This window comes from Nannobrachium achirus (assembly GCF_963921795.1).
Source record: "Nannobrachium achirus genome assembly, chromosome: 12".
Lineage (NCBI taxonomy): Eukaryota > Metazoa > Chordata > Actinopteri > Myctophiformes > Myctophidae > Nannobrachium > Nannobrachium achirus.
In genome coordinates this window covers 25786420-25810521 of record NC_137832.1, presented here as the reverse complement: position 1 = coordinate 25810521, position 24102 = coordinate 25786420, and the positions used below count along the sequence as shown (strand labels likewise).

General features: G+C 41.5%; 1 protein-coding gene across 2 annotated transcripts; it reads left to right on the top strand.

Annotated features, from left to right (window-relative positions):
- The first annotated feature begins 1074 nt into the window (after positions 1-1074).
- On the top strand, positions 1075-23025 carry ankle2 (ankyrin repeat and LEM domain containing 2). Of its 2 annotated transcripts, none has more exons than XM_080738933.1 (13): positions 1075-1120; positions 3431-3943; positions 5976-6167; positions 6681-6865; positions 10450-10638; positions 11932-12054; positions 12559-12622; positions 12996-13181; positions 13715-13817; positions 16562-16752; positions 17811-18777; positions 18905-19036; positions 21335-23025. In XM_080738933.1, exons 2-13 carry the CDS (start codon positions 3442-3444, stop codon positions 21531-21533), a joined length of 3033 nt encoding a protein of 1010 aa, XP_080595059.1. In that variant the 5' UTR covers positions 1075-1120; positions 3431-3441; the 3' UTR covers positions 21534-23025. The 2 variants fall into 2 exon arrangements, with proteins under 2 accessions (XP_080595059.1, XP_080595060.1); XM_080738934.1 differs by lacking the exon at positions 1075-1120 and adding an exon at positions 2113-2182.
- The last annotated feature ends 1077 nt before the right edge of the window (positions 23026-24102 follow it).

Sequence of the window (24102 nt, the reverse complement as noted above, 5' to 3'; positions counted from 1 at the left end):
CAAGATTCTTTTTATTTTTGTAATATTTTTATAATCGCAAGAACAATGGCTTCCATTATAGCATGGTAACTTTTCAGGAATATAATTTCTGTCTTTTTTTTCTCTCAAAGGGTATGCACATGCATAAAGTGAATGGCAAATCGAGTGGCAAAGGGAGTTTAACGTTGTTTAATGTAATCAGAATAGGACTTTTCTGTTTGGATGTATGGGCTGTCAAGGCCAGAAAGTATAGTTTTTGCCACTCAGTAGGCGTTCCCCATAACTTTCGGGTATGATAGGGTGACCAGACGTCCCGTTTTACCCGGGACAGTCCCGTTTTCAAGCTACGTGTCCCGGTGTCCCGACAAATATCTCTAAAACACTAATATGTCCCGGTTTTCAACATTCACTACAAAATTGTCCCGGTTTTCGCCAGAATTAAAATAATAATAGCTGTTTTCAGTGGTTGCATAGACATTTATCATGTTCTTTTCATGAAAACATGCTCACCTAACCAATCAGAAAAAAGGAACAAATTCATTGCGTGTCTGAATTCAACGCTGAGGCTGTTTGTCAATCACTCACTGCCTGTTTGCAACCCTGCGGTGCGTGTGTGCGCGTGCACGAACGTTAGAGAATGGGCACGCGCGTGCGCGGTAACGTGCGCATTGCTTTTAGGGTCCCAGTTTTAGGCAACAGTGTTTTGCGTCCCGGTTTGAGTGGCTGAAAATATGGTCACCCTAGGGTATGATGATGATGTCACTCGCATACCCTCTATTAGTTTGGATTCTCCATCGATGATGTCACTGGTAGACGGGTTTCTGAACTGCTCACACAGCGCCTCCACCACCACACACCGAGTAGGGGGGAAAAAATGTGCTATTTTATCATGAACATTAGTGGGGACCAATTAGGCTATATATATGAAGATAGGTTGAAAAAGTGTTGAAGTCGTACTTTAATATGTTTGTGACAGAATTGCATTCAGGCATTGGGTTGGATGGATGTGTCTTGGGTCCACGTTCCTGTATTTTGAAAGCGTCGCGGCGAGATTGCACCATGGATTGCACACTGACTGACTGCACAGTGCAGCAAGCAGAGCAGCAGCAGACTAGCAGCCAGAGCACACAGAGTGCATGAGGTTGGCATGTTACACTCAAGCTGCCGGGCTGGCGTATGTTTACACAAAGATAGTACGGCTTCACTGGCACTGCTGTAGAAGACATTGACAAATATAATATATATTTCCCTTCAGTGTGACGCAGACATATTCATGTGTGTGCACTGCTAACGGTCGTTAGCTTAGCTTAAATGACTAGCCTGAATGCTAACGTTAGCAGTGTCTTTTAGTCGATCAGCAGTGGTGGAAAGTAAGTAACACTAAGACAAAGTACATTTACTTAAAATGTTTAGGTATTTGTATTTCCAAATAATACTTTTACTTTTACTCCACTACATCTCAGAGGCAAATATTATCTTTGACTTCTACTCCACTACATTTACATTTATTTAAAAACTTTAAGTTACTTTGTAGATTATTATCACAAAACATAAATTAACCACTTGAGTCCTAATATACATTAGGCTATTTTCAAAAGAGTTTTTATTGTATGTATAGGCCTACATTTGAAAACTTGAAATGGTACATCCAGTGTGCATAAAGTACTTTTACTTTTGGTAGTCTAGACTCTACATTGATTTTTATGCCAATACTTAAGTACGTTTACTCAAGTAAATTTTGAGTTCCGGACTTTTACGAGTGTTTCTACGTTCAGTACTGAACTACTGACACTTTTACTTGAAGTAAAACATATTTTGAGTACTTTTTCCACCAGAGGCGTCAATTGGGTATGGCAAGCTATGGCAGCTGCCATACCTTGGCTACAGGGGAAAATAATAAAATGTACTTTAATCGTGCCCGTTGCTAAGGTATGGCAACATGACTGGTGTGACAGTCATGTTGCCATACCTTAGCTCTTTCTGAACTGACGCCGCTGCGGTAGATTTGTTCCTATGTGTGTTCGCAGCACCACGAGCCCTCCCTTGAAAGTGAGCATGCGCACAACGTGTTGTAAACAATGAGACCATATCCCGGCCGTCTCGAGCATTGTGTCTCTGTCTCTCACCCAACACAACACTTCATCTGCTCGCTGCTGCCAAAACAACAGCTTTGATTACCATAAGAAATAAAAAATGATGCTCGGTGAGTAGTGAGATGCACTTGTCTGCAGATGTCATCATCTGTGCTTGGATCAGATCGGCATCATGTCATGATATTGTTGCATGTAGTGTGAAAAGAAGACCATCACTTGGGCGTGACAGCGTGCGATTATATTGTCTGACATGATTGTTACATTGTTTATTTGCCTCTTCCCTGCTACGGGTTCGTTATTGTTATTATTATTTAGTGATTGTATATATTCTTGGCTTTTGGAATGTAGCGTTTTCTCTTAGATTGCACTTCTACTGTGGTCACATTGTAGATTTTCATCCGCCTGCCATATGAGAGCAGCTCATTAAAATTGGCGATCTACAAGCTCACGATGCGTCGCATCCGCGACGCACTGTGAGCTTGTAGATCGGCTATTTTATTGCTCATTCCCATCCCCGGCTCAGGCTGGCGGTACTTGTTGGTTAGCTAGCTACTGTGGCTAGCTTATCGAGATAATCCTTCTAGGCGGCGTGTTTAAAAATCAATTTTTTAAAAATCGTAAAATAACACGTTGGCTATAGTTTAAAGGACAAAGCTCTAATTAAACCAACCAACTATGTCATTGTTTTTTTTAGCATAGCTAATAATAGCATAGCTATTCAATTCATCTAGCGTGCTAGTTTGGGGCAACCTACTTGGACAAGCTTATTAATTCATGGCTTTACTTGTCTTTTCCAAAGTTAGTTATCTGACGATGTGTTAACAGACTTTGACCTAATGGGTAGCATTTATTGGCCAGGTGGGCACGAGTGACACTATTTATTATTAGTCTATTTGTCATGGTTGTTGAGTGTGATCTGGTTTGTACTGTATGCACTGGCAGTGTTGGAGAATACTTCAATCTAGAAGTACTCTGTTACAAGTAAAAGTCCCGAATTCAAAATGACCTTGAGTAAAAGTATGACATTGTTGTCAACTTGGCATCAAAATGTAAATATAAAGTACCAAAAGAAAAAACATTTTTTTTTTGGCAAAAGTGGTTTATGTATGTTTTATAATATAATTTATACCTGCTGCAAAGTAACTAGTAAGTAAAGTTTTCAAATAATTGTAGTGGAGTAAGAGTACAGTATTTGGATCCAAGATGTTGTGGAGTAGAAGTAAAAGTATTGGAAATACTCCAGTAAATTACAAAAGGCTCAAAAGTGTACTTGAGTAAATGTACTTAGTTTCTTTACACCACTGATTATTATTAGTCTATTTGTCAAGGTTGTTGAATGTGTTCTGGTTTTACTTTAGGCAGCTGAAGTATGGAGGCGGTTCTGAGCAGGCTGAGGGGCCTGAGTGCTGACGAGCTGCGAGAGGAGTTTGCCAGGGCGGACCTCAAGTGTGGTCCCATCACGGCCACCACCCGGGCCATCTTTGAGAGGAAGCTGGCCAGAGTCCTTGCAGAGTCAGTGGACGGCTGCGGCTCAGAGACGGGCAACGGCTCAACTCCGAGCGACTCGGGCAGTGCAGCCTCTTCCAGCGCTGACCAGGACAACTCGGCGCCATGTGTCACATCAGCACGTGCACTAACTTTCAACGACACCAGCAGTACCAGCCCTCCTCAGGCTGCCAGTGAAGATGTGGACTTTGGGTATGGCATGGGACTCAACCCTCCTGAGGAAGAGGAGATCTCGGTAAAGTCGAGGACCACCTCAAACATTTCTGCAGAGGGCAGTTGTCCTGGCACTCCTGCAAAGCACGAACAAGTGTCTCAAGTTTTCTTTGGAGTATGTCCAATGTGGGAGGATGTATTTGCTCGAAATGGTAAGAGAGTCATTTAGTAAAACTTTATTTTCGAATTCTTCATTCTAGGGAATGTGACAAATCAAAAAACTTTCTCCTTGAATTCAAGGATTCATGGTGTGAATTGATAGGGTGAAGTACTTTTATAAGCTATTATAGCTTAGTTGACTGTCGTGACATTTCACTTATCAGAATGTATCACATTAACCATCGCACCAAATGTTCTCATTTAGAAATTAAGGTGCAGATCATGGACCTGATTTTCAGAAATGTGAATGTTATGTTACAAAATAAGACCACAATTTAGAAAAGTAATATTTACCCTTGCAAAAACACAGCATTTTTAGTATAGTAGCGTTATTTGTCTTTTATTGAAAAAGGATAACAATCTGATAGAGAAAAGTTTGACAGGGGTTGAAATACCTAATATAATAATGTCTACTGCTTTGGTTTGTTGACATAGAGATGGCACACAACATGATCAGGAATCTCCAGTGGGAATTAAACCTGTGATTTTACTATTATGGGACATTACTTTTAGACTAGTCTGACAATTATTAATGTGTAGGAACATGACTACAGCTATCACTTGTCATCATGATCTATTAATATGTAAACCTTTGGTCCTTGACTCTTTCTGCTGATAGAAAGACGACTGAGAGTGTAATGTTGCTTGTTTGTTTGTTTAGTCATGACGATTGCCATGCTCTCCCAGAGGGTAATGTAACCTTTAGTTTGAGGGTGATTGCTGTTGTCAAAATGGGTCCATATTCTGTGAAAGGCTCAATTTATACCTAATTGCACAGCAGTGTCACTTGCTGTTGCTGAGAGGATCTGATCTATAAGCTGATGCGTAATTTAAACTCTCGTACGACAACGTCACTCGTCCAAAATAGCAGAAGACGCCCTAAGGGCGAGGTTGCGATCTCCATGTATGTGTGACGGAGAGAGTCGCAGCCCCAGCCTTGAAGCCTCAAAAGTCTAGTATCTCCCCCGGACCAAAGAGGTGTCTCTTTGGTCTAGTGGTTAAGATATTGGACTTTCACGCGGGAGACTCAGGTTCGAAGCCGGGTGGGGAGGTTCGGATGACCTCCGTTACATTGGTGCCGTGACCCGGATCCGGGCTTCCCCGTAGGAGGAGGTCAAAGGGGGGTGAGTATGACGGAGAGAGTCGCAGCCCCAGCCTTGAAGCCTCAAAAGTCTAGTATCTCCCCCGGACCAAAGAGATGTCTCTTTGGTCTAGTGGTTAAGATATTGGACTTTCACGCGGGAGACCCGGGTTCGAAGCCGGGTGGGGAGGTTCGGATGACCTCCGTTACATATGATAAGGGCATAAATTTGCAAGTGTGACTTGCGTCTCGGCAACCACACTGGTTGTTAAGGCTGTCACGATTTCGAATCGCGAATCGAACCGAAATCTGCGTTCAATTCAGTGAATCGGAATCACAACCCGAATCGCGATTCACCTCCGCACATGAAAATGTCAGTTATTAGGGCATAAAACGCAAAGTTTATATTGTTTATGTTAAACCTTTTGTTATTCTCAATCTCATTTGTTATTATTCAAATAAAAATGACTTGTTGAGAAAGTGTTTTTCAAGACAATAGCCTAAATGTAGTCATATGACTCATATAGCACTCAAATTGTGGATTAGGCATATTGTGAGAGCCCTACTGGTTATCATGAGACTGACACAATATGGGCTTAATATTGATGATATCAGAGATCCCATATGGAGCGTGCGTGACTGACTGACTGACAGACATGAGGCGGAGGTTTTGATACTAACTGCTCCCTACAGTCGCAATAAGCTCACAATGTGTCACATAGTGAGCTTGATTGGCAATGCATTACATGTGTTATCTTTGGTGGGATGATGACGAGTTACACGTGCAGCCATGAACCTTTTCCACTATCGACTACCAAATAATAAAGGCTTGAAAATGCCCTATAGATAACTTTAAAAAGGGGTTTCCCATATAAAAACAATATCCAAAGTGACGGGACAAATAACGCACATCAACACAATGATATGTTCTTTGTTTTGTGCAGAGAGGGCACATGTGTACACGGATAAGAAAGAGGCCCTCCAGGTGGTAAAGATGATGAAGGGAGCCCGCTTCAAAGCCTTCTCCAACCGGGAGGATGCCGAGAAATTTGCAAAGGGGATATGCGACTATTACCCATCTCCCAGCAAGTCCATGTCCTGCGTTTCTCCAGTCAAACCAGGACTAGTCTGTAAGGGTAAGTAAGGTCAGATGGGTGAGAGAACTGTTCTGTAAAGACGGTGGTATTGTAAAGCTAGTTCTGTAAGGTATTTATTCCGCTGGTAGGTCTATGAGTAAGAACAAAAAAAGAAAACGTGTATAGGCTCTGATGCGATTTCGGGGTTGGTTTGGTTTTGCCAGTGCCAAATAATTATTTTTTCATTGGTTTGCTTTTGATTGATTTATTGATTGAGCACCATTTTGAAAATGAATTTAAAAGTGTAAAAACACAAGAAAGCCCATAGGCTCCACTGTCGTTCAATTCCCAAGCTGTGTCACTCCCTGACTCTTTCCATGTTTCTTTCCAACCTCCACTGAACTATCAAAGACAGACCGCCCCTCCACTGTGGCTTTCCCAATCACGAGGCGAGAGATATCAGTCGGACTCTAGTTAAAGCCATTTTCTAAATCATTCTGGTCTGTCTTGCTGAACTTGCTTAAACACTCAAGATTCACGCCTCCATTGTCATCATGTTCCTTTTGATTCCAGACAACATGGAAGTGGACACTATCAATCGAGAGCGTGCCAACAGTTTCAAGAGCCCCAGAACCCAAGACCTGACTGCCAAGCTCAGGAAGGCTGTGGAGAAAGGAGACGAGGCAGCCTTCAGTGAGCTAGTCTGGAGCAACCCTCGCTATCTCATCGGCTCTGGAGACAACCCTACGATTGTACAGGTGAGCAGATATGAACACGTTTGATTACAGTTTTTCACATGAATGTCTCTTCACAAAGGAGATCGTAACCATTTAATTGATAACTGATTATTTGTGGAAGGATCTATCAAATAGATAGATATGCCTAAATAAGTCAAGCATTTTACATCAGGGAAATATTAGATGTTAGTTTTTCATTTGCAAGTGCAGTAATCTTCTACCACTGATGACATGGATGCCTTTGGTAGATGTGTTGGACTGGGCAGGGCTAATCTACACCTAACCCCCAGAATTATAGAATATTATGACAACCTGATTAGGTCATGATGCTGACACAAGGGAATTAATGTTTATTATGGAAAATGGCAGATTCAAACTGGACGATAATGGTCTTAGAAATACATTTATGTTGAACAATTTTAAATAAAACATTATTTAGAAAAAGTTATCGCTTTTTAGAATTATGTCTCCCTAGCCCATATAGTGACCAGATATGTCGTCTTATTTCTCTGTCATGCAACAAATTGTAAAGTGTGGTGAGTATACAGTCTTTAACGCTAAGTATGAACACTTGGTGGTGTGTCGTCTGAATGGAGTGTGGCACTTTGTTGATATCAACTTCTTTCCAGTATCATTCCTGACCTTTAATAGCGAGTTTAAGCTCGCTACGGCAACGGCAGATGACAACGGTAATCGGAAATGATCCACGCTCGATAGATAAACCTGCCGTCGCCGCGGCCGCCTCTACTACGGCAGAAGGTCCCTTCCCACGTAGCGCCTACTCCGTCTGCTGCGTGTACACGTCGCCATGGGAACCAAAGCGTTCAGTGAAAGGGGTGGGAACCCGTCGCCGCAGAGGCTTTGCTTAACCATTTTGATCGCTACAGCGATTACGTCATAGCAGCCGTAGTCCGCCTGGCGTTGCCGTATTGAAAACCATCTAGCTTAAACTCGCTACTATCTCTATAAAGGCTGCCGGTGACTTTAACCAATCATCTCACGTCTTCTGTAGACAAACATTTTTGGTTTCCTTATCCTATCCTTCCCTATTGCCAGTGGATTTAAATGTTATTCTTTCTTGTGTGTATTTACATAGCACTCTTATCCAGATTGACTTCCAGTAGAAGAATATTCAGTTCCTATTATGACTTCACTACACAGTGAAGTGTTAATTCATCCATTGGTAACTCGTGAGTGTACAAATCGCTATAGCTACATTTTCACACTCTGTTATATTAACTCATTGACTGCCAAGGCCCGAGTTTCCCGAGTTATTACAGTAGTCCCAGGCTGCCAGAGCCCGAGTTTCCCGAGTTGGAAGCCATTTTGAAAAAAAAAAAAAAAAATTCTTTTTTTTTTTTTTTTTTTTCAAAATTTATTTTTATAAAAAAAATTCTAAAAATGCCTCAAATGTATTAGGCATGATCGCAATTGTGAAATTGCATGTGTAGCCCCATAACAAACAAACACATCTTTCAAAATGTCAAAAATGGCTGTTTTGTCTGACTTTGAAGGCTTGTAACTCATGAATGCCTGAACGGATTTCCAAGCGGATTTTTTTGTTTGAAAGCTGTTAAAAAGTACTACACATATGATGCATATATGGTGCATGGGCGTGCACGATCCGTGCACTAAAAATTGATCCGTGCACTAGAAATCTAGGATAGTGGCAGTCTGGTACTTGGGGGCCATCTTGAAATGGCATTCAATGAGTTAACACAGCTTTTACAGTGTAATATTGCAATCAACCTGTAGGGAGGAGTACATGGATAATCCTCATAAAGGCCAGTTCAGCTCAAACATTCACAAACGACCTCTGTCGTGTGAACTCTCCTTGCTGGAAGCCTTTGGCTGGCGACTCATGGCATCTGGAAAGGCTAAACTTGTCAAGTGAGAGGTTAAGAGTTTTAGAATGCAGGATGCATCCATTATAACACCCATTGTTGAGGCAAAGTCCTCAGCCTCCAAGTTATAATAATAATATAATTTTGTCAAATACGTGAAAATTGTCCTCTGCATTTACCCATCCTATAACGTCTGGGAGCAGTTAAGGGCTAAGTGCTCAGAGACACATACACAGGGTTCCCACGGTCATGAAATATAATATTTTGAAATTAGAAAAATATTTTTCCAGTACTGGAAAAGTTTTGGAATTCATCAAGGGTCCTGGAAGGTCCTGGAAAAAATAGCTCTGCATTGTCTTTGGTTATTGATTTTGTTAATACCTCTGAAATGACAAATTAAACATGGGCCAAATTGTCAAATATTAGAGGCAGAAATTGGGCTATTTTCACAATAGAACCGTGTTATACAAAATTCCTCAAATCTTAGTGCTCGTCAGGGTGCCGGGTCCCCAGTTAAAACATGATTATTTCGGGGGTCACGGCCTGAAAAGGTTGAGAACCACTGGCATACACTACCTGTCTTTGGGCATTGCGCATAGGAGTAAGCGACCTGTTATTGAGCTGAATTATTGTTATATAGTCCTGGAAATTGGGTTAAATATTCTGGAAAAGTTTTGGAAAAGTTTTGGAAATTAATTGGTAAAAATGTGTGGGAAATTGGAACCCTGCTTCTGTTTCCCAGGCGACCTCTCTGACCAGCTACGGCCGCCCCAAGTTGTTTGCATCTTTGACAAGCCACCAAACCACTTAGTGTCACTGCTATAACCCACTTCCCTCAAAATAAAAATAAAGAAGTTCAAAAGTGTTATGCAGTTAGTAACCTATTTGTTGTTTTTGCTTGACTGCACCTCAGAGGTTTTGTTTTGTGTGTCTGTCCAGGTCCTACTGTTATAGATAATAATTAATGTCATGATTGAATTGCAACAGTATTCTTCTTCTACTGGCATAAAACAGTGTATACTAAACATGTCATGTACTACACATAAATAATAATAATGACAAATAATGCTTTTCATTTGGTATAGAATGGGTGAATGTAACATCATGTGAAAGTTGTTACAATCCATCAACATGTAGATTGGGCCATGTCTTCGTAGGAAATAAATGGATACCAGTTCAGTAGTTTTACCGCTTATGTGTTTCCTGTTTCAAGCAATGTAAGCTGCAGTGTTTGAACTACACCAACTAGGAAGTAGAAGACTTTGGAAAGAGGTGTAATGTAAACGACTTGCTTATGCTATCGCTTTGTTGTGGATTGGCCTGTTTTAAAACATTTGGGGATTCTGTTTTAAGTTTTGCAATTTGATTGTGAATCTTTGATCAGATCTGGCCTTAAGAGGAAAATATTAAGGCATGACATGGAAATAACAGCGAAGAAAAGAGATTGGTAGAAGTTAACAAAAGAAAATATGTAATTATAATTAACATTTCATTTTGGTGACTTTGCAGACCTTACTTTCTTTTTTCTTTGGAGCAATGCGTAACCCCGCTCCCAACATTAAATAACAGTGTATTTTGTAAATTTTATAACAGTCCTTTTAATCACCATATTTTATATTTTGATGTTTCAGAGATTTGATTCTAGATGCAAGAATGATATATTGAACAGACATTTCCTAGACATCTGAAGAAGATACTCATCCTAAGGCCATCAATCAAGTACTAATATTTAACAACCTTTTGCTGTTGTGCTCTGCTTAGGAGGGCTGCCGCTACAATGTGATGCATGTGGCTGCCAAGGAGAACCAGGCGGGAATTGTCCAGCTGCTACTGGATACTCTGGAAAATCCTGAGTTCATGCGGCTCATGTATCCTGACGACAAGGATGCCATGCTTCAAAAGCGCATCCATTACATCGTCGACTTATACCTCAACACTCCAGATAAGGCTGTGAGTTTACATATCACACCACTGATGTTCACACATCATCAGCAACCTTAACCTGTCCCCTGCATCGCAGACCTACAGTTAGGGGTGGGCGATATGGAAAAATACAATATCACAATATTTTTCCAAGCTGTATCACGATACACGATTTTATCATGATTCTTTTTCACGTTGGTTTTTATGGTTATTTTTCAAGTTACTTGACAAAAACTAGACTCTCTGGGTTCCTTTTGGGAGGTCTAAATTGAACTTTACAAGTATGTAACTCTGACAGTATACAAATGAAACCAAATGGACCCGTATACTGTCAGAGTTAAGTGGATACCATGACTTTTTAAAGTTTGAGAACTGAAGATGAGAACTGATGATTTTGACCAAAATGCAGGTTTAAATGAATTCTGCAATGAATCTCTGTAATGACGATTAAACAGGATTTTTTACAAGGCTCACTTAATTGTATCACGATACATACGATACCTCTGAAAAGGCATATCGTGGAGACATTGTATCGTCTCAACGATAATTATCACCATATCGCCCACCACTACCTACAGTATACTGTACCTCAACACTCTTGACGAGGTTATTGGCTCTGATTGTTAACATAATGAATCCACCGCTTCTTTATCTAAACTTCCCTGTAGTCAGCGATTTCATTTTCTGAACGGGCCGTCAGTTCTCTCATATCATTTAGAATGTGTTGATTATTTTTGCCTTACGCCAGCGTTGTTGAGAAGCAGTTATTGCTATTAGGTGAGGTGTTTAATAAGATAACCATTTCCATTTGGCAAAGGAGACAGAAGGGTAAAGAGAAAAGTGCTTTGGTGAGACTCTCAGAGGGTGGGGGGTGAAAGTGGCCTGTGATTTTAATGAGATAATGAGTACAAGTCAAGTGACTATTCTATCTATTTATCTTAGCTATTAAGAAATACCTTTAAAACAAGCCTTCTTTTCATGTTAATAGGACGTATTAATTTGAAATGAAGGTCCATGGCCCCATAGCCTGATAAAAGTCAGTTGAATGACTAGTTAGGTAACTCCCAAATTAATACAAATTTGACTATGTGGAGGTCCTGGAGGGTAATAAAACTAACAACACTTGGATTTGAGAGCCACTGTGCTAATGGTGTTAAGTCCAGCTTTGTATCCACATGGATCCTTGAAAACCAACAGTGCCTCACCCCTGTGCCTTCCCTTCACTGTCTGCAAAATAGATACAGGGTCAGGCTCAAGAAAAGACCCAAGAAAAATGAGTAGCTGTGTGTTCTTCATATTTTATGTTCTGCTCCGTCTCAGGGCTTTGAGACGGCTCTCCATTTTGCCTGCAAGTTTGGTTGTCCAGACGTGGTTAATATCCTCTGCTCACACCCTGACATCGACAAGAACTGCAAGAACAAGTATGACCAAAAGCCCTGTGAAGTAAGCTATTTGTTTGTGTTTATATTCTCATCAACATTCTCTTAATACGTACAGTCATGTTAACCCAATACACTATCTTCTCCTACACTCAAATACAGCTTCACCATAACACCAATCCTGCCTCACATGCTTTGATTGATTGATTGAATACTTTATTAGCCGTTTGCAAAGCTTTTCTTCTGCCACCCAAGCCTCCACCTTTCTACTTCAGAGTTGTGCATGGTACAAAGTTTGAATGAAATTCAATGTCTTGCTTGTGGCATGCTCTTTTATATCCATGGGGGGAGCTCCCTCCTGATTTAGCTTAACATGCGGCTTGGCTAATTTAAGGAGCATCCTAAGAGCAGAGCTATCAGTGCCAAACTGCATTCCATTTGTTTTCCTATAAATGTATTGGAAAACAAGAGTGTTTACATTATTTATTATGTATATTCTTTGCATATTATGTGGTAGGCATGCTAAATGAGCCATCAGCTCACTTATGTCACAAACTCTTCTCTTCAGGTAATTTGTGACAGAAAAAATAAAACCCAAGAAGTGAGGCAGAAAATATGTGAATATTTGGAAGGTAAGCACATAGCTTCAGTTTTTTTCATGCAGCACAAATATGATCTCGCACATCCCGCGATTCTGGTCAAGAAGTTAAAGGCCGGTATTAAATAAAGGCTACAGTTGATAAGAAATGTCTACTGGAGGTTAATTAGCAGCATTTTGCCTGTGTCTGGTACACCCTCACCATGGTGCAACCAAATGACCATTCAGAAATGTGGAGGGTTGATAATTAAGGTGTAATGGGGCTAGTGCACCAACTATGTATTTATATACACTAATTAGTACATGTACAACTGTTGAATCTAATGTTAATGCATAGTGATTTAAAAACAATGATTAAGCCTTTTTCAGTTGTAATCAGGTGTAAAACAATGATTCATGTGTCTCAGACCGCTGCTATATCCCATTACTGAGGGCCACGGACAACTCTGCTCAGCCTGTGATTGGTGCACCCTGGTCTCCTGAGCCATTGGACAGTCGCTCTCGTTCATTCTCTCCACAATGTACAAGAAGTCCCAAGGATCCAGTTATGGCGGTCAAAGCCTTTGCTGGCCCGCTGAGCCCTTCTAAGGCAAGTTCCATCTCTCTCTTTCTCTCTTCCATTCTCTCTCTGGCTTTACTTTATACGTTCACATACCATGTGACATTTTAAAGGCTGTTTGCTATTTAATGTTTCTCTTTGCCAACCTGTAGTGTTTAACATGGATTCCAGTGGCACCATAGATTATTTTTTACTGATCGCCTAATAGACCTTTCACTAAACTCCACCCCCCGATATCGATTGTCAAATAATAGTTTAGCAACCGCTGCCATTCGCTGTAGTCCTTTCATACCATATAAGTCATTGAAGTAGCAGACGATAATCCCCTATATACATTGAAGGTGGTATTTTTGTATTACTTTCCCCAACTCAAAACTCTGAAAATGATGCCTGTGTTGTCAAACGTAGGGGCGGCACTTAGCAAAAGGTCTATTCAACTAGTGTTGCTATGATTTCAAACCAAAAACACTGTATGCCGTTTTCAGAAAAGCATGCTGGTAAAACGGTAAGTGAAATGTGCTGAAGTCCAACCTGTACTGAAATAGTGACATAATTTCCTCCAGGCAGATGAGTTCCGCCGGGCATGGAAGACGCCGCCCAGAGACAGAGCAGAGCATTTTCACCACATCCTCAAGTCAGACCCTGACCGTGGGGCAGAGAGAGTGGGCAGGTAGGGACAGCTCTGGAACTCTTCACAACCATGCATTTATAGAAAAGACTGAGACTGGGGAGACGGCATAGGCCCATTCCCACTGGGCCAGATAACAGATAAAAAAAATTCTATTCAAGTGGATGGTAGATACAGATAAAAAGAAAAATCTGTCACAGATATTTCTTTTATCTGTCATCTGTGACAGATATTTATTTTTATCTGTATCTACCATCCACTTGAATGGAAAAATATCTGGAGAAAGAGATTTTTTTTAATCTGTTATCCGGTCCAGTGGGAATGGGCCTTAATTCATGGGTTGCATTTGTAGTCCTAAACCGGCCATATTGAGGACCAACACAGGTGTTCAATATGTCTGATTGCTATAGAACCAATGATCTACGTTAATCAAAACACCTGTGTTGGTCCTCAAAATGGCTGGTGTAGGACTACAAATGCAACCCATGAATAGGGATAAACACTAGAAGAAAAGGTTGTGGATGGAGTATGGATGGAGTATGTCTGGTTGCTTAGGGCAGCACACCGTTTCCAAACGGTGTGCTGTGAGTCAAGTCCAGGTTTGCCTTGGGATTTTGTAACAACCTCACATATATACACAACTATACAAAAGGTTATGTAATTGTATCTAGACCGGTGCCCATTGGGCACTAGCCGACTTGGGAACGATGCAAATTGGGAATGCATGCCCCAATCGGTTGTGCATTTGGTTGTCATGAAACCGAAATGTTAAATATAGATGAAAAAAAAAAGGTTCCCTTCATTTGTTTTAGCAGTTTTCATGATCTATGTATGTGTACAGTACACTGTATATAAGGTTATAATAGTTTTGGATTTTTCCGTTAGTTTTTATTTTTATTAGTTTTGAGGTTTTGTTTTCAATTACAGTTTAGTTTTAATTCGTTTTTATAGTGAAGTTGCTAGTTTCGTTTCGTTTTTATTTTTTGAAAATGCTTAGTTTTAGTTTAGTTTGTATTAGTTTTAGTGTTAGTTTTAGTCTTTTATGTAATATGGGGTATTTGTCAGGGCTGAGATTAAAAAAGCTCCGGAAAAAGTATTGTCTAATAAAGAAAATCAACAAAACATCATATTGTTGAGAGTGGCAGGAATGTTGAGACATACAACTTCTCTCTTTGACCTCACCAACTGGTGTTTTTTTTATTTTTTATTTCCACGAAAGACAAAAGACAAACTAAGGAGATTTTCTCTATAATTTTAGTTTATTTCAGTTAGTTTTGTAAACACACAATACCGTTTCAGTTAGTTTTTGTTTTTTTAAAAAGCTTAGTTTTTATTTTTATTTCAGTTAACTAAAATGTTTTTTCCATTCTAGTTTTAGTTTTTTAGTTAGTTTTCGTATATAATAACCTTATATATACTGCTAGAAACATTTAAAGGGAAAAGGGTGCACACAAGGCCAGATTACCACAGCTGTCTGTGTCACACATAAATAGGCATCTGCTACTCCAACATTATGTTTTGTGTGCCATGTGTTTTGCTACAGCAAGTCACCCCTAGTAAGTCACCCAGACTGCCATCTGACTCAGTTGCCAATGAATAGTCTAAAAATAGTTTCATGTTGTTCTCTACTGCCAGGTATTTGTGCTTATAACAGTCTGCATTAGAGTTCAGTTCTTGTTGACTTTAAAGAACCTGGAAAATATAAGAAAAGTTCAACACTCAGAAATAGTTTACAACTTTGTGTAATAGTGTAAGGGAAATGTAATTGTTTCTCTTCCCTTGCAATTTAATATTTCAAGTAGAAGCCTAAATACATTGTTGGATTGTTTACACACATATATACCGATATGTATGTGTGTGTGTGTGTGTGTGTGTGTGTGTGTGTGTGTGTGTGTGTGTGTGTGTGTGTGTGTGTGTGTGTGTGTGTGTGTGTGTGTGTGTGTGTGTGTGTGTGTGTGTGTGTGTGTGTGTATATGTATATGTATATATGTATATATATATATATATGTCACGGTTTGTTAGAGAAACAGTACGGTCGAGAAACGGAGCACTCGCTGTGCGGCACGGGGCGGAACAAGCGGTCGCCACAACAACGTCCTCCAGGCGGAGCCGCTCGATTGTCCACGACATTGCAAGCGGCGCGAAGGCCAGCGGACCTTGGTCCAGGGCCGGCCGCGCGAGTTACGAAGCCGTGGTGAATGCAATCGTTATATTTATGCCCAGGCCGTAAGGCCTGGGCAAGCCCACGATAAACGCCCTGTCCAAGTGACTACAATGGAGCTAATGGCTAATGGCTAAACACTGCCGAGCTAGGCTAGTAAATAAAGAAAGAGAGTCGCAAACGAGTGACGTCAGCGCCTTCACTAGTGAATGGCTGTCGTCGCCATCTGGTGGTGATTGGTGTGGTGAACGACAAAACAAGCGCTCTTACAATGAACGTCCTGAGTTACCCAAACATACTGTAACATATATATATATAAATATTTATGTGTGTGTACATATACATATCGCCGTTGTCGGGTGGAAACCTCGTATCTCCAAGTTTCAAATGTGTACGTTCTTTCTCAAAGTAAAGCCCTGCTTCATCATACAAGGCCGTCGCACAAAAGTAGTGAAAACAGCAGATCTACAAGCACACAACGCCTCGCGGTGCTTGTAGATCGGCTGTTTTCACTAGTTTAAATCGCTTTTAAAATGATAAACGCAAAACAAACGGTTTTGGACATACAAGGTTTTCACCCGACAGCGACGATATATACATATATGTTCTGACCCTGTCTTACCAGAGACCTGGCTCGTGAGCTGGGGCACCCCTGGGCAGAGTATTGGGACTTCCTTCAAAGTTTTGTAGACCTTTCATCAGCAGAAGGTCTGCGTAAGCTCGAGGACTACCTCAACAACAAAGACTTCAGCCAGCGGGCTCATGAGGAGGCTGGGGAGAATGAGACCAGCAACCGCTTCAGAACCCCCTCTCCAGGTAGGCTAGGTCTTTCTGTACACCAGAGTTAGCAGGTCCTTTGAAATCATATGGAAATTTCTACATTTAGTATTTTTTTGTTTTGACATCATTTGGACCACAAACGAAGGGTGGGTGTAAAAAGTATTGGAATTGGAACCAAAAGGGGTTCCCGACTTCCCGTCCTGAAGGGTAAAAAAGTAAAAACACCAAAAGGGGTTCCTGCCCAAAATGGGTTAATCATGCACCATACTGTATGTATATGTTAGTTTGTTTGAGGTACCAGGCAGTAAGATTGGGGTTGGAGCGCTTGTTTTAGTTCACCTTATGGGCCTTATGAAGCCCATGTCTCAGTGGTAGAGCATTTGACTGCATTGTTCTCATTGTTCCTCCATTGTTCCCATTAGTCCCACGCTGGTGAATGCTACTATGCCTAAACCTAACCCTAACATCAGTAAAACTATGCCTAACCCTAATCCTAACCTCAGTAAAACTATGCCTAAACTTAACCCTAACCTCAGTAAAACTATGCCTAAACCTAACACTAATCCTAAACCTAACCTCAGTCAAATTATTCCTAGTTCCCCGATGGAGGCACCGCTTGCTCCACCTTGTGCCCTAAAACGAGCGCTCCTGGTCTCAATCTTACTGAATCTAAAAAATAACTGTGACATAAAGTATTTACCTTACTCGTATTGGGAATATCTGATCAGTTTTCTTTCCACCTCTTATTCTTTTCCTCTTTCTTGAAAACTGCAAATGATGGGAGCTTGTACAAATAAGAATTTCACCCACTTTGTTACACTTGTAAACCTGTGTGATGTGGCGCTAAAGTTCAAGTTTGTTGTCCAAAAAAAGGTCACAGATTTAAAACAAACTCTCCTTCAAGGGAATATTTTGATATTACTTGTTTTGGCCCAAAATGTGTGAAGCACTTTGTAAATGTTTCTAGGCGAATGGTATGCAAATATTACTACTGTTATTATTGTGGTTATTAACAGTAGTAAATGTACTGTATATTTAGCGAATGTGCTCCTAAACATTGCTTCGGTACTTCTAATCCCCCCTTGCGGTTACAGGTAAGCCTAAAAAATTCTGCAACTCCATCTCTGTGGGCGCCTTCTTGGACGAAGGGGATGACATCACGCTGGAGGAGATGAAGAACCGGCAGAATGCAGCGCTATCCAGAACCATCACCACCTCAGCACGCTCCAAGGACAGTGGCTCATTGAAGGGTGCCATGGGCGGCCACGAATTTCACATTTTGCCCATCGCCGCGGGCTTACACCACCACCGTGGCGCAGACCTCATTGAGGCAGCGGCCGAGCAGGATCCGCTGTGCTGCTGCCAGGAGGACGACGACCTCTTGTCTCCCGCTGCGGTCTGCAAGAACGGATTATGCCCTTCCACCACCTCCCCCTCTTCCCGAGACAGGACTCGCAACGGGGACAAAGTGTCCCCCCGTTCTTCCACTTCATCCTCCTCCGTTGCTTCCTGCCTCCTCTCACCCATCTCCAACCTCATGGTGGAATTTGAGCGCATGTCGCTGCAGGACGCACTTGACGGCCCTCCTGTCATCAGGGAGAGAAGGAGCAGTGGTGGCAGCAGGCACAGGGAAGCACAGGACTCCTCGCCCTCCCACTACAACAGCTCTGCTGCCATAGAGTTGAGCTCAGGGCTGGGCCAGCTGTCACTGGCTCACACGTGTCAGGACAGCGTGTTTGTCACGGGCAGCGAGGAGGCCTGCGAAGAGGCTGGGTGGAGGACCGAGGGAGGAGGAAGTGAAGGGGAGGATGGGGATGTGAGTAGCATTGGAAGCTCGGAGGAGTACTTTGACACAGAAGACGGTCTGGATGGGCTGGGGGGCCAGAGGACTAGGGGGCCAGTGTCTGGCCGTACACTCTGTGCCAGGTCCAAGTCGTGGGACCATGGAGGGCGGGATCTAAGCAGCTCTGGATCCTCTGGGTCGTCATACAAGTCATTGGACAACTCAGAGTTCTTACCCAGGACACCACCGCGCATTAGGAAAGGGCTTTTCCTTGATGGGTAAGGGAGTCCTCTACTTAACCATCCCCTATTCGAGATCATTAGTTCTGAGTAAGGCTACTCATCATCAATTGGAGAAAAAACATCAAAATAAGTATGTGTTCATTTTCTTTTCCTGTTTTCACAGGGGGTCGCCTACGAAGTTGGACAGAGAGGTATTGGTTGCAATAGAAGGCATAGACATTGACTCTCAAAAGTACCCATGCATTCATAAGTGGAAGAGCACAATGAAAAAATACTCCACATCAGACATGCAAAGGTTAGTAGGCATGTTTGTGATTTATGTGATGCATTTAATCTTTATGCATGTTATTTAATCTGGTTGAGGGGAGTAATAATAGGACAGAGATGATGACCAAACTGGTCACCATCTCTATCCTATTGTTGTTATTATTGCCTGATTTGAAGTCAGGTCTTTTGCGCTGCCGTTAAATACCTGTATTGACCTGTCGGTCAAAAGAACCCTGCAAAAACCCTGCACCGTCCCGCAATAAACCAGGTAAAGAGCACCTGAAGCATGTGTGGTCGTGCCAAGTAATTTTAAAACGTTTCCGACAGGTATGTGCATAATGGGCCCGATTCATCAGTCTGGTCGTAAATATAGTGTACATAAAGTGACTAAATCTGGCTTACATTTCTGTCTTACCTTCAAAATCCCTTCAAAATCCTTGACAAAAACATTGCTGAATCTGACCCTAACTTGGGAATTGTCCCTAAATGCCTGTAAGATCAATATATGGGTGTAATTTGGCTTGATGAATCAGGCCCAATGAATCTATTTGATAACCTATTGTCAAGCATTAATTCCAGCCAAGCCCACTATGTTGCTGTCTGTGTCACCACAGAGTTTCTGTGGAGGTGTAATGGCTAAGTAGCCTATCTCTCTCTCGTGTGTGTGTCTGTCTGTTCTCGAGCTGCAAATTGATTCCAACTTGGGGTCTATCATTTTGGTAAATAAGGCCCCACCCTCAAACTTGAAGCCAGTTCAATTGGTATGGAATATCAAAACCCTGTATTATGCGTTTTCATCACATCATGTAAAGCAATTTGTGTGATTTGTGGACAAAACCTGTAGCAGTAGCAAAACGTGGGTTTTGATGAAAATGTAAAATGGCAGAAAAACAATCAAAAATATGGCCAATATTAGGAGTCCTAAGTCCCCATTCTACACAGAGAAAGAAGCAAAAATAATCATATTGCTAATTTGGTTTCATTCTGGGGCAAAATGGGGTATTTGACATTTTGCTGTGTAGGTACCCTTTAGGTAATTTGAGAGTACATTTATGTCAGAATACTACACAAGAAGCACGACATAATGAAAAGGAGCTTGCAAATGCTGAAAGTCGTTTTCCAAGAATGTCTTAACACTGTCCTTACTCATACTCTTATTTTTATCTGTATATTACTTGTACTACTGTTACTATAGTAATTAGGGCTGTCACGATATGACATTTTACATGACGATTAATTGTCACTCAAACAATTGGCGATTAACGATTTAATTGTGTATTTGTCGTTGATAATTACATTTCTGTTTGGCTTTTAGGCTTTGAAGTTGCATAATGGTAGAAATGACACATAACCTAAATATACAAAATAACATTGATAGTGGAAATAGCCGATCTACAAGCTCACAACGCGTCGCATCGCGAGCTTGTAGATCTGCTATTTCCACTATCTACTATTACATTTTTCTTAGAGCCGCATCCCACTTCCAAGGCCATACACGCCCCTTTACATCCACTTCAACTCATAGCTAGCTCCGATGTCGGTAGAAGGCCATACACGCCCCCTTTACATCCACTTCAACTCATAGCTAGCTCCGCTGTCGGTAGAATGCACGGCACAGCCGTCCGCTGATTCGCTAGAGAGCAAGAGAGAGAGAGAGAGAGAGAGAGAGTGAGTCTCAGGTTACAAGAGGGAAGGGGGGGGGGGCGCTGCACGGGAGAGAGAGAGAGAGAGAGAGAGAGAGAGAGAGGAGAGAGAGAGAGAGAGAGAGAGAGAGAGAGAGAGAGAGAGAGAGAGAGAGAGAGAGAGAGAGAGAGAGAGAGAGAGAGAGAGAGAGAGAGAGAGAGAGAGAGAGAGAGAGAGAGAGAGACTCAATCGCTAGCCGAGAGCCTGTATCTTACAAGAAGTTCGCGGCCCTTCGGGCCACTCACATCTAGAGTTCACAGCAAGATACTGTCTGTCTGTCTGTCTGTGTGTGTGTGTGTTGCTAAAATGAAAACATTGAAATAATGAAAATAAAACATTGGCAGGCCTATTACAGTAACAATAATAACACAATTAGGCCAAAACTTTTTTTTTTCCAAAAAAAAAAAAAAAAATCATTTTTTTTTTTTTTTTACTTTTTTTTTTAATTTAAAAAAAAAAAAAAAGCGGTCGTGGACTCTAGATGTGAGCGGCCCGAAGGGCCGCGAACCTCTAGTTTCTGACATTTTTCAACATTCACGACTATGACAAAATAATCGCGATAATGTCAGATAATCACGATTAGACGATTATGTAATAATTGTGACAGCCCTAATAGTAACATAATCCATAATGTTCCCTCCAGCTGGCCCAGCCCCGCGGTGGTGAAGCCTCGCCTCCAGATCCACAGCCACGCCCCTGGCTCTCCCGCAGCCAGCAGCAGCCTGGCGTCCCCAGTCAGCCGCTTCAGCCCTGTCCGCCATGCGGCTGCCTCTCCAGAGTTCAGCCCTAGCCGCTACAGCCCCGCCTATGCCAGCTTCATCCACAGAATACGGCTCCAGTGATGTTAGTTATGTGTCCCCGCGCCTCTAAGTCGAAACCCTTTTTAATTAAGTGGTATTTTCTTAAGGCAGGACACCCTTCTAGTACTTAAGCCTTCAGCATACTCGCATGGAGTATGCTGCAGCCTTTAGTCTTTATTTTATACTTTATTTTGGTGCTATTTCTATGTTCTCTGTATATAGTTTTCTTTTGAAAATAAAGTTGTCAGATTTTGGGATTTCGTTTGTTAAATCTTTTCAGGTACATTTTCAACGTGCATTAATATAACCATAATTAAGATGAAACAATTTGTCATTAACAACAACTTTTATTGGGGACCCATACAAAAGACCACCCGTGGGTCCCAGAACTCATCTCATTGAAAACCTAGCAACGTCGCTGCACCTCAAGGCGTGTATCTAATACCCTCCACGCTTCAGTTAAGATCCGCCCCCGGAAGCTTCTGATTGGCTGAACCGTAGTTGGGGAGCGCTCCGTTGTGTTCATCTGGACCACGTGGAGGTGCCGAGAGTCGGGGGGGCGAAGATTTAACAATTCTGTCCATAACGGCACATAACTCGGTAACGGCGCTGAGTCGGCTCATGCGACCGTCGCAACGCTCAACACGGCGACTCGCTCGCTCGGCGGTATCTCACGTGGCTCATGGTCGCCTGAGATGGCGCTCCTCCGTCATCTCCACCGAAAACAAGCGCTCCTTTACTAGAACCTAACTGAACCCTGATGGGTTGGGGATTCACGCCGCCTCAAGCACTTCAGTGAGCCGCCAATCTAATCCAAGGCCCCCTCCCCCAATCGCTCCTTACCACACCTCTTATGCCAGTAAGGATAGGTACGCCAGAGCTCAGAACCACAATCCCTAACAACAGAAATATGCACAAAGTGTCTGGTAAGACAAACGATGTACGGTACTACTCACTATATATTGCATACAGGAAGTCCTCTTCACTTCTCAGTTGTGATGTACATTGGTACACACAAGTTTTAAAAAGAAAGTAATGTATGACAATGTATGTACTGTATGGCGTTGAGCCATGTTGATTCAATGGTAATGGTGTTGTTTGTGGCAATTGTGGAAGCACCTGTATCATAGCTGAAGTCTAAACTTTTGAATATCTGTCAATCCCCCCCAAAAAAAGCTAGTTCTTAACTAAGTATCTGTGTCAAATCCTCTCCAGGATTCAGGCACTGATGGGTGTTTTTAAAAGAAAACGTTAAAAAATAAATGTCAATATTTTAATGAATACTTTTTTTGTACGTCAGGTCAGTAGCACAAAGAATTCAATGTTTTTATTAAAACCGACTGCCAGTTCCTGTTTTCCTCAGTTTGGGAATTGCCTTAATTTCTCTGAATTGATGGCCTGGTCTTCATTCAGAGTTTGCCACATGCTGTCCAACCCGTTTGAAACAGAAAAAAATACCCACAATGTCAACTTCTGTTTGCCGTGTTGGTCACAGGTGACAACTGCAAACTTGGGAAAGCAATGGTACGCTGAGATCTTCCATATTTCTTTAATTTAGGTTTATTTAATAAATATGTGATTTTAGAGATACTTTTGTTCATTTCATTGAAATGTTGGTCAATTCTTTTAAGTGTTTTTTTTTTTTTTTTTTGTACATTGAAGGACGTCTTTCATTCTGCTTTTTAACCCATTCAGAACGGGTACACATTATAGTGTATTATTATTTTATGCTTTAACTATTGAAAAATAGCAGATATACAAGCTCACAGCGCAGCACCGAGTGCCGCGCTGCGAGCTTGTAGATCTGCTATTTTTGAAAAATCATGAAAATTGGAATTTTGACCTGATTCTATAAGTGTCTTTTGAATCCTTGTTAAGGTTTTTGGAAAAACCTATGTTTCTATGTCAACAATCTGGCCAGCCATCGTCAAAGAAAAGGTCCTTTTCACTTAGCTGGAGCTCAGCTAGTCTGTTCTTGAGAGACTACTATGTCAGTGGTGCTCAAACCTTTTCATGTGAAGGACCCCCAAAATGATATTTATTTGGCCACGGACCCCCATCAAAATATTTAGTTCCAGGGACCCCCCCCCCCCCCCCCCAGAAGCAAAATTTGAGTTACAAACGTTCGCTTTAAAAATACACATATTCAAAGATTTGCACACATTTTCACGACTTTTTCCAAAAATAGCAGATCTATAAGCTCGCAGCGCGGCTTGTATATCTGCTATTTTTCAATAGTTAAAGCATCCACTAATTTTAGGCTTAATTAAGGTGGCCTCAGACTCCATGTTTTTCTAAAAGGACGTGACTTTGTGTGACACTCAATTGACTCAAAGTACTCGGACATAAATGACTAATGAGTGAGTACACAGTCAAATCCTCAGTGTAACACTAGTGCACATCTTTCTAAAGGAAAACCATCCAGTCTGAGATCTCTCAGACTTTTTTTTTTTTTTTCGTCCAAATTGGCTGATAGTAAGAACTAAATCTGTACATAACAGGTTCTTGCAGTGCTTACAAAAGGCAAGTTTAGTAACATGTAAACGGTCAAATGTGAATGTGCAAAAACATGCTGTAGACAAACTTGTATGGAGAAGAAATAACATTTTAG

Coding starts and splice junctions, on each gene's coding strand:
- ankle2 (XM_080738933.1), top strand. CDS start 3,442: ATGGAGGCGGTTCTGAGCAGGCTGAGGGGCCTGAGTGCTGACGAGCTG. Junction 10,639..11,931: donor TCAACACTCCAGATAAGGCT/GTGAGTTTACAT, acceptor GCTCCGTCTCAG/GGCTTTGAGACGGCTCTCCA. Junction 12,055..12,558: donor ATGACCAAAAGCCCTGTGAA/GTAAGCTATTTG, acceptor TCTTCTCTTCAG/GTAATTTGTGACAGAAAAAA.